The sequence below is a fragment of the Arvicanthis niloticus genome, chromosome 30 (genome assembly GCF_011762505.2).
Source record: "Arvicanthis niloticus isolate mArvNil1 chromosome 30, mArvNil1.pat.X, whole genome shotgun sequence".
NCBI classification, from domain to species: domain Eukaryota; kingdom Metazoa; phylum Chordata; class Mammalia; order Rodentia; family Muridae; genus Arvicanthis; species Arvicanthis niloticus.
This window is the reverse complement of record NC_133438.1, coordinates 2,799,314-2,809,900: the sequence shown is the minus strand read 5'-3', so window position 1 is coordinate 2,809,900 and position 10,587 is coordinate 2,799,314. Positions and strand designations below refer to the sequence as shown.

Sequence of the window (10,587 nt, the reverse complement as noted above, 5' to 3'; positions counted from 1 at the left end):
TGGACAATTTCTTGATGAAGTTAACTGAGGTAGTAAGACACACACCATTCCTCGGGAAAAAGAATCCTGATTTGTATAGGGGTGGGGCAAGTTAGTTGAGCGCTACCATGTGTGCATTAATCCATCGCTCTTTGCTCTTGATAATGCATGTGATAATGTGAGTGTGCTTCCCGTTTTTTTGCTACCCTGGCTTCCCACAACAATGGCCTATAAGCTAAAAAGTTGAATCCAGTAAACCTTTTTTCCCCTCTATTATTGATTAAATAAAGACATCCTTTTCACCACAAGATGGATCAAAATTAAGATATCTTCTTTGAGGGGACTCGGTGAGCTAGAAGAACACAAAGACTTACACCAGCTCTTTTATGTTGCACTCTTCCTTGATCAAGATTTCACATAACAGTTTCACCTCGTTGTGGGAGAGGAACGAGCGGCTGAGGTTCAAGTACTCTAAACTGCAGTTCTGAATCAACTCAAAGAACATGAACACATCACCAAAGAAAGTCACATTATTTACCCTGCAGAACAAAGAGAGTATACATCAGTTTCCATCCAGCCTGAGCTCTCATCTTTGGCAAGTTCCTATGTCCCATAGTGATCATATCACTTTAATTTTGTAGCCCCGTATCAGCTCACTAATTGTCAAACTGGGTAAGTTTCTTCTTCCATGTAAAACTCTGAGAAACGTATGGAGGCAAGGTTGGTTGTCAAATGATGAAGCTACTGGCATCTAGAAAGCAGAGCCCCACATATACTCCCACCATCCTACCATTCATGGGACAGTCCTAAATGAAGAATGGTTGGCAACAGATAGAAGTGGTGCCAAACCAGTGAGTGAGATTGCACTTGAGATTGTATAAACCTCCAAATTATGCAGTTAGTTGAGAGATGGGGGGAAGACTAGTTTGTTACTTCTTTTGATATAGTCATATCAAAGTTGACATTCAACTTACATAAGTCTCTTAAGGGTGAAGCTGAGGTTCATCAGAGATTCATACAAGACCTGAAAGGTTGACTCGTTGAAACTAGTTTCTTTTATTTGGAGTACTTGTATGTCTTTACTCTTTACGAACACAGAGCACATATGACTCCAACAGGTGAGTAGATTTTCCCTGTAACAGAGGAGAATGAAGTATATTCCATAGTTCAAAAGTTAACTCAAGGGGTTTGAGAGATTTCTTGATGGTTAAGAGCATTTACTCTTCTCCCAGAAAACCTAGGGTCAGTTTCCAGCACCAACATGGTAGCTCACAACCATCCATAACTACAATTCCAGGGTTATCTGTCCACCATGGGCACTATATGCACACCATGTACATTGCACATAGGAAAAAAATTCATACCCAGAAAATGAAAAGCACATGATAAAACTCTCAGTGCTTTGCTTTACTCTTTTACAAAAAGTTAAGTCAAGCCATTCACAGCACATAAATGTAGCAAACTGACTCCCCATACAGAGTAAGTGTAGCCAGCTTAGGTCATTTCATATTTGCAGTTCTTAGCCAGACATTTGGCAAGGTCTGTGGGATTCTGATGTTATAGCTTGAGGGTAGAGATGCAGTTAATGTCTACTGGGAAAAGGCCAGATAAATTCTAAGAATCCTACACATTGGGGACCAGGCTTGTCTGGGGCTTTCACCTATGCCCCCACTGCCACAACAGGATAGGATAACCCAGATAGCTTGGCAGTGTTGAACTTGAGAAATCATGCCTTACAGTTAACCTTGGTAGTTTTATAATGAAAAATGGGTCAGGGTTCCAGAGTCCCTGAGTCAAAACCTAGAGCCAGGATATTTTGGCTCAATCTTCAGACACCACTATTTACTCAGTATGTATCTTGGATAACATATGTGACTTCTCTGTCTACTTTTGCTACATCTAACAGGATAGTCAAATTTGCCGTGTAATATTTCTCACTGCGTATGTGCCATACCATATGTCTACAGGTCAAAGGACAACTTGCAGGAAGATTTCTACCTTGTGGTCATGAGACCATTTTGACAGCTTACCTTACATGTTTCTGAATATGAAAATTTAGTGGTCAATTTAAGAGTGCTCATGATTCTTCCCAGAATAAGATTTTTGAATCCCAGAAGCCATATCTGGCATTTAACTATAGCTTCAGGGAATCTGATGACTTCTTCTAGCCACCAAGGCTATCTCCACATTTGTGAATACTAACATGCAGTCACATACACAATAAATTTAAAATGAAATCTTTTAAAAAGTGTAAGCTGTTGTCAAAACAGGTGCGTTTATTGGGTTTTTTTCCTTCTTAAAAGCTCTATTTTGTTTTTAAAAAATTTTAAACAATTGAAACAGAATTACATCATTTTCATCATCCTGTCCCTATTGTGTACCACCAACAACCAAATTGACAGTATTTTTTACTGTATGTATGTATGTGTGTGTACATACATATATGTATATATTTATACATATATACACATATATATTTATACATATATACACATATATGTATATATTTATACATATATACACGTATACATATATGTATAAAAACAAACTTGATAGGTTCTCTGTATATGTGTATATATATATATGTGTGTGTGTATATATATATATATATACAGCTTATACATATATACATATGTATATACATATATACATATACATGCATATATACAGCTTATACATACATATATACATACATATATACATACATATACATATATACAGCTTATACATATGTATATATGTATAAGCTGTATATATATATATATATATATATATATATATATATATATACACACATACAGAGAACCTATCAAGTTTGTTTTTATTGTTGTGTTTATATGCCTTCTAGGCTGAGCACTAGCCATTGGACAACCAGTATGGGCAAGTTTTGAATCTCTCTATATAAAGCATAAATACAAAGGGACACATTCTGAAAATGGAACAGAAACGAGAGACAATGAAGGGACTCACATATAGCTTTTTTCTAGTTCTTCAATCAGGACATGTTGGGTTGAAAAGGATAGTCTCTTCAGTGTAGAACAGTGTTTTAAGCAGTAGGCAGCAATAATAAAATCAGAATAATCCTTGGCCACAAACATAATTTTTTCCATACAGTTCATTGCTTGTACTAAGAAGGCTTCATCCTCCAACTCAAACAGACAGGAAAACAATTTCATGCCATCAATTTTTTCTTGAAGATTTTCATCGCCCCTTATGGTTTCCAGGCACTGATACAATTTGTCTTTTATTCTCTGGGACAACTGGTAGCCAAAAAAAACCTCTAGTTTTTCTTGTTCTGATTTGTGTAAAAGGCCAAAGATGAAACAGCCCAAAAAAACCCACCGTACTTTGACTTTCATTAGAAACATAAAAAAGAGTGTCTCTACATCTCTTACATCCTGACTAGGGTGGTCATCATGGCTCTTTAGCAGATAAAAGATGGCAGCACAGACCTCCTGGACAGATGGGTGGGGAAATATGTAAATATTTTCAGATTCCCTGATCTTTCCAAGCATTCCAATGTCCAGCAGTGTGGGGATGTCAGAGTCCATTATCCCATTTCTCCTGAGAGCCTCTTCACTAAACACAAATGTGTCAGTCCACATGCCCTCAGCGGCCAGAGAACACAAGCCCTGCAGTTGGTCTTGGCTTTTCTTACTTGGATATTGGGCACTTTGGGGAGTGAACAGATTGAAGATGTGAGTGGTATACAGGGAGGTGGTACATCGGCAAATGGGGATGGGGTCTCTTCCTTTCTCTATCTCATCTTTAAGACAAGTAATCACCATCCAGCAGAGCACAGGGGCCTGACATACAGTGATCAGCTGCTCATTTTTTCTCACCAAGCTGAAAACTTCCTGGGCTTTGTTCTTATCATGAAACACCCTGTGGAAATATGTATTAATATTGTTCTCCAGGAATCCCTTTATATTTTTCACATTTGTGTACTCAATTATGTCCTTAATTCTCTCAAATGTCTCTGGGGTAGTGGCGATAAGGAAAGAAGATTCAGGGAGCATCTTCCTCCTGAGCAAACTGCTTATCAGTACATTCACTGGCTTCTTCTCCATGCAGTTATCACACAGCTCAGATTCCTGCTCATCCATATCACATTCCATCACTTCTAAGCTGTCGATGATAAATAAGAGCTTCTCAGGGTTTGATAGGATCTCCTCTATGGGAGCTGAGGCACTGGGCCACTCTCTGGAGATCAGTTCAGCCAGGCTAGCTGTCTTCAACTCCTTCATATCTTGACAGCAGAAGTAGAAGATGTAGGAAAATTTGTTCTGAGACATCAGACCTTCTGACCAGGCCAGCATTAACTTCTTCAATATCAGTGTTTTGCCAATTCCAGCAACACCGTTCATGAATACCATGTGTGGCCGTGTTTCCGTTCTCATTGATAGGAGAAGATTCTCAAAATAATCACAGTCATCCTTGGTGAATTTCTCCCTAAAGAAATCCTGAGTACTGATGCTGAATGCTCTGAAACCATAATGGGTCAGCTTTGCCTTCAGATGAGCACGATATAATTTTGGGTGTCCTGAGTCAGTGAGCACAAGAGAAAAAAAAAATCCACAACATATCAAAGTTAAGCATTCACCTAGATATAATCTGACCACAACATTTTTATTATAAAAAACGGATCATTAAAAAGATTTATTTTTAACTATGTGTGTGTTAGTGGGTTGCTGTAGAGGTCAGAGGTGTTAAGTCCCACAGCTATCCCAGCTGGATTTACAACTATTCATGAGTATCCCAGCATGTGAGAAGATTTTCACCGGCCCTACAGCACAGTTGCATTTCTCTGTGTGTCATGAATTTTATACCGTTAAACTGTCACATGCTTTTTCAGAAGCTGGCACTTGAAGTAGGGTTGTCCCTTTTCCACATTTTAGACCCAAGTATGTCTTTAGTACAGTGCCTTCTTGGGTTCTTGTCTGGGAATGGTCTGACCCCTAACTCTGCAAGAGGAAGGAAAGAGAATAAAAGAGCTCAAGTAAAAGTATCATGGCCTTCAGATCAGTTAAGTCATGAACCATTTCAAGCAGACTTTATGTTTGTTTACCCCATGATATAAAAGTGCCTGCAATGGGAAAAGAAGCCTGTATTAGAAACAATGGGAACCTCAGCCATGGAGACACAGCTCCATTGGAAACTCCAACTCATTCCAACTTCGACTTCCTTATCTGGATTTTGCTGCATGCTATGAGAGCACAATTCGATGAAGCTAAAAGAGTCCGGTTTGCTGAAGGGTACATATTGCTATTATGTAACCTTCATAATATTATATGCTTTTCCAATTGGGAATATCACTTGAGAGGATACTCTCTGCTCTGCTTGGGAACTCCAGTTGCCTGCCTTAAAGAGGCTTCCCCAGTCAAATGTTTTGAGGGATAATTTGATATTCTCATTCTCTCTCTCTTTCTCTCTCTCTCTCTCTCTCCCCTCCCCAACTCTCCCTACGACCACTTCTCCCCTCTCTCTGCCTCTCTCTGCCTCTCTCTGCCTCTCTCTGCCTCTCTCTGTCGTCTCTCTCTGTCGTCTCTCTCTGTCGTCTCTCTCTGTCGTCTCTCTCTGTCGTCTCTCTCTGTCGTCTCTCTCTGTCGTCTCTCTGTCGTCTCTCTCTGTTTCTCCTCCCCATCTCTCCCTACAACCACTTCTCTCTCTCTCTCTCTCTCTCTCTCTCTCTCTCTCTCTCTCTCTCTCTCTCTCTCTCTCTTCCCCATCTCTCCCTACGACCACTTATCTCTATCATTTGCTATCTATTTATTATTTACTTTGACTTACAATGTACATAAAGAATGTATTCATTCATTCAAAATCAAAAGCATGGCTTTCATAGATAATACTCTAGACCATATGGAAACCTGTGTTGTGTGCGGCTGCTCTACTAGGATAGTAGAAACACCAATCATGTGTGGCAGAATGCATGGCTCTCTAAACTCTAACATCAGTTTCTGTTAACCCCCGCCACATACACAGATGTACACCCCTAACAGAGTGTCATTATACATGATTGCAATTACAGCACAAAACTGAAAAAAAGGTATCGCTATCAACGTAAGACTGACTATATAATAATGTAAGCAGGTTCTGTCACACTGGCATCAAAAGTATACAATAATGGGGTTAAAGAAGTATATCTGTAGTTGAAGCCACTGGCTACTCTAGAAGAAGTCTTGAGCATGGTTTCTAGCACACAGATCAGGTGTCTCACAAGAGTCTATGACACACCTCCAGGTTTCTGGTCTCTCTGCAGGTACTGCACTCACACACAAGCATGCATACATGCAATTTTTGAAATGTTACCTTAAAAGATTTTAACATACACAACCTTCCATATATATAGCATGAAAGCAAAAAGAGTACAGTTTCAGGGGACAGAGGAAACTAGTGAAAAAGAGATAAGGAAGAGTCATAGTGGGAGAATACTGTGAACAAAGCACAATCACACTCACACACACACACTCTTACACTGAAACACTGTGATGTTGAGTATAACACATAACTTTTAAAAGGTTCTCAATAAATGTAAGGTTGGGCAATCAGTGGAACCTGAGAAAAAGCAAGTCAAACTGTATAGAAAAAGGTCTTAAATCAATTTAACAATCAAGAAATAGAGGCTAGTAAGATGCTTTAAGGACATTTGCTATCAAACCTGAGGACCTAAATTTGGTCCTTGAGACCCAAATGACAGAACTCTCAGAGGTTGCTCTCTGATCTCCATTTGTGCATCATGGTATACAAATGCATAATTGTATACACACAAATAATAAATACAAAAAAGTCAAAAGAAGCCCGACAGGTGGATTTTTTTATTTATTAGAAATACCTGAACAGGGAACAAAAGGCCTGAAGACTTTTAGAAATAAAAGCTAGCCTAAAGCACAGAGGAAAAATAAAAATGAAATATACATAAGCCATTGTATGAAGATCTAACATATGGGGTTCCAGAGATGGCTCAGTAATTAAAACACCTAGAAGACCTAAGTTTAGTTACAACCATCCACATGACAGCATCCACATTATGTAGGTCCAGATATAATGTACTTTTCTGGCCTTCACTCTATAAATAGTCCATAAATAGTGAATACAGGCATTCTCACATACATGTAATATAGTTTCTAACTGTTCACATGTATTTTAATCATGAATTAAAGACTCTTATATGCAGCTGTATTTCAAGAAGGTGGGAGAAAACAACACAAAAACAATTTGTATAAACAGATAAAAAAAGACATGTATAATATGTACTTACATATAAGTGGATAATAGTCATAAAGTACAGGATACCCACAGTACAATCTACAAACCTAAAGAAGCCAAATAACAAGGAGGGCCCAAGGAAGGATGGTTAAATATTTCTTAGAAAAAGAAATAAACTAGATATCAGAGATGAATGGAGAGAGGGAACTGGGTGGGAGATGGGATAGGTAAGAGACTGGGATGGGGAAGATCAGGTGTAGAGAGAGCAGGGGCAGAGAACAGAAATCAGTGGGAATGCATCTCTAGGATGTGCCAGAGACCTGGAATGGAGGAGACCCCAGAATATATATGGGTGTGACTCTAGCTGAGACTTCTGGTAGTTGGGAATATGAGTCCTAAAGTAGCCAAGGAGGATTCCCAGTGGAGGAACAAGAACAACACTCACCCAACAAAACTGTCAACCCAAAATGTGTCCTTCCTACCTGCAAGATGTTCAGAGAAAATGATAAGGCAGAGACTGAGGGAATATCCAAGGAATGGCTACCCCAAATTGAGACCTATCCCATGGGCAAGAACCAAACTCTGACACTATTAATGATACTCTGTTATGTTTGCAGACAGGAGCATAGCATAACTGTCCTCTGAGAGACTTCACACAGCAGCAAATAGAAACACTATATGGAGCTCGGGAGTCTTGTGAAAGAGTTGGGAGAAGAGAGCAGGGACCTGAAGAGAGCAGGAACTCCACAGGAACACCAAAAGAGTTAACTAATCTGGCACTTGGGGGCTCCCACTAACCAAAGAGCAAGCATGGGCTAGACCCAGCTCCTTTATCCCCAGCACATATGTAGCAGATGTCCAGCTTGGCCTTCATGTGAGTCCCCCAACAACTGGAGTGGAGAATATCCCTAAATCTGTTGCCTACCTGTGATCCCTAACAGGGCTGTCTTATCTGACTTCAGTGGGAGATGATATGCCTAGACATGCAGTGACTTGATATATCAGCATGGGGGTTGATACCCAAAAATCTCTCTCTTCATGGAAAATGAGAAAAATGTAAAGGGCGGTGGGGGAGGATCTATGTGAGGGGATATTTGGAGGAGAGGGGGGCTGGTACTGAGATGTAAAGTGAATTTTTAAAAGTGTGGGGGGGGGGAAGAACAGCATAGAGACAACTTTTAAAATAAAGGCTGAAGTAACAAATATTATATAGCCACAGATCTAAGATTATCAATGAATCCCAAGCAGAACAAGCTTAGAAAAATACCTTACATCTAGGCTTATCATATTATGACACTGGAACATCAATGACAAAGAAATGAATTAAATCTTAAAGCATCCAAGATATCTTATATGAGAATAAATATAAGTGTGCCTTTTAAGATCCATAGTGTTTATGAAGGTTGACTTTTCCATTAAAAGCTTTTTCTTGCTAAAAATCAAAACAGAAACAGCCACAACAAAGACTGAGAAATCTTGTTCCACACTACATTATGTGAATGTTTTAAATGCATATATGTGGGAAAATGAGGGAGGTTAAAACACACATCCTTGTGGAAACAAGCAGTTGGAGATTAAGGAGACATTGGGTGTCTTCCATTGCTATCCACTTTTAAAAAGAAGATTGATTTATTTTTTTTAAATTTGGGTGAATGGGTGCTTTTGTCTGCATGTATTTATGTGCACCATTTGTATGAAGTGCCCCCAGAGGATAGAATAAAGCATTGCATTCTCTGAAACTGAAGTTATAGATTGTTGCTAAACACCATGGAGATTCTGGAAACAAAGCCTAGGTCCTCTGTAAAAGCAGGTGTTTTTAACCACTGAGTCATCTCTCCAGGACCCCCATCTCATTTTTTTTAGATTTTTTTAAGCTGGCTTAGAAACTATCAAGCTTACTAGCCAACTTAGTACCGTGCCTGACTTTGGTGTGTTTGCTGAGATCCACAGTTAGTTTTCATGTTTATACAGCAAGCACATTACATACTTAGGCACCTTCCTAGACCCAATGAATATGATCTATTACAGGTATTTTCTGTTGCTGCTAGCCTAAATACACAGTACTACCCCATCACTCTAGAGTTGAACCTCCAGTTTAGATTAGAGGGAACGTAACTAATATCCTGGGTAGACGTTTAACCAACTAGGTTAGAGCATAATACACTCATACATTTGTCCACACAGACTAGACTTTATATGATGACACGAATCTGCCTCCTTCTTCAAGGAGAAGACTATCCCATTCCCCCTCCTAACCTATGGTAGATGGGCTTGAAGAACAGTTATCAAAACTATGACATAATCTTCATTCACTGTAAAGAAGCTTTCACCAACTCACCAGCAATCTCTCTTTGTGCCCTCTCAATGAGATCCTTCCTGTTGAGCTTCTCGAAAATGTTGAAGGTTATATCCCAGGCTTGCTTCTCTTCATAATGTTTCAACAGTAAGTTGGCAAGGTCTTCACGTGATGACTTCTTCACTTCTGCCCAAGAAATCTGTTTCAGCCCCAACTGCAAAATCTCCTGTCTGAGGAACTCCTTAAACTTTACGAATTCCTTCTTCTTTAGTTCTTCCAAGTACCACATAAGGCCAAAATCAGAAAAGAATGATGCCATCTTGTCTAAGAAAGATGACTTGTCTCCAGAGAGATGAGTACCAAGATTAAGAAACACACAGGACCTGTGGGAAAATTAGGTAAGCAGCTGCATTACATAATTAATTAATTAAAATAGAAAAGAGGTTAAAGGGCTGGAGAATGGTTTATCTTCTAAAGTGTTTGCTGCACAAGTGTAGGGACATAAGCTGAGTCCTCAGCATTCTTGTAAGAAACAGGGTGTGCAGCCACAAATCCTTCAACCATATATAAATTATATATATATATATATATATCTTCCTGGCAAAATATGCTGGAGTAATGATGATGTAGAATTTGTGGGAGTGGGTAACCAGTTACTGGTATATTTTGAGGTCCATGACATGATAGGGAACCCATAACTGCCACTACATGGATGGTCAGGAATCTTTGTATGGTAAAACCACGATAAAACCAAACAAAACTGTCAAAAAAACCAATAAAGTTATTCCTAATATTTTTTCTGTTATATTTATAGATTAGTGCTTGTCCTAATAATTATCAAAGGCATCATCCAGGAACTAAGAGGAACAGATGCAGAGACCACAGCCAAAGAGTAGATGGAGTCAGGGTAACCCCACAGATGAGGCAGAAGGAAGATTTCAGAAGCCAGAGACTTCAAGGATACAGTGAGAACACAACCTACAGAATCAACTAAGCAGGGCTCATAGGGGTTCACAATGACTGAAGAGAAAATCATGGAGCATGCGTGGGTCTGCATTAGGCCCTCTGAATATATGTTATGGTTGTATAGCTTGGTGTTTTGG

General features: G+C 39.2%; 1 protein-coding gene across 1 annotated transcript; it reads right to left on the bottom strand.

Moving 5' to 3' along the window:
• Nucleotides 1–349: 349 nt before the first annotated feature.
• On the bottom strand, nucleotides 350–9,861 carry LOC143440565 (NACHT, LRR and PYD domains-containing protein 4A-like). Its single transcript, XM_076927391.1, has 4 exons — nucleotides 9,527–9,861; nucleotides 2,950–4,522; nucleotides 954–1,112; nucleotides 350–518 (listed from the first exon to the last, which is right to left on the bottom strand). Exons 1-4 carry the CDS (start codon nucleotides 9,801–9,803, stop codon nucleotides 350–352), a joined length of 2,178 nt encoding a protein of 725 aa, XP_076783506.1. The 5' UTR covers nucleotides 9,804–9,861.
• Nucleotides 9,862–10,587: the final 726 nt, after the last annotated feature.

Coding starts and splice junctions, on each gene's coding strand:
- LOC143440565 (XM_076927391.1), bottom strand. CDS start 9,803: ATGGCATCATTCTTTTCTGATTTTGGCCTTATGTGGTACTTGGAAGAA. Junction 4,523..9,526: donor GGCACAAAGAGAGATTGCTG/GTGAGTTGGTGA, acceptor TCACTGACTCAG/GACACCCAAAATTATATCGT. Junction 1,113..2,949: donor GAACTAGAAAAAAGCTATAT/GTGAGTCCCTTC, acceptor CCTCTGTTACAG/GGAAAATCTACTCACCTGTT.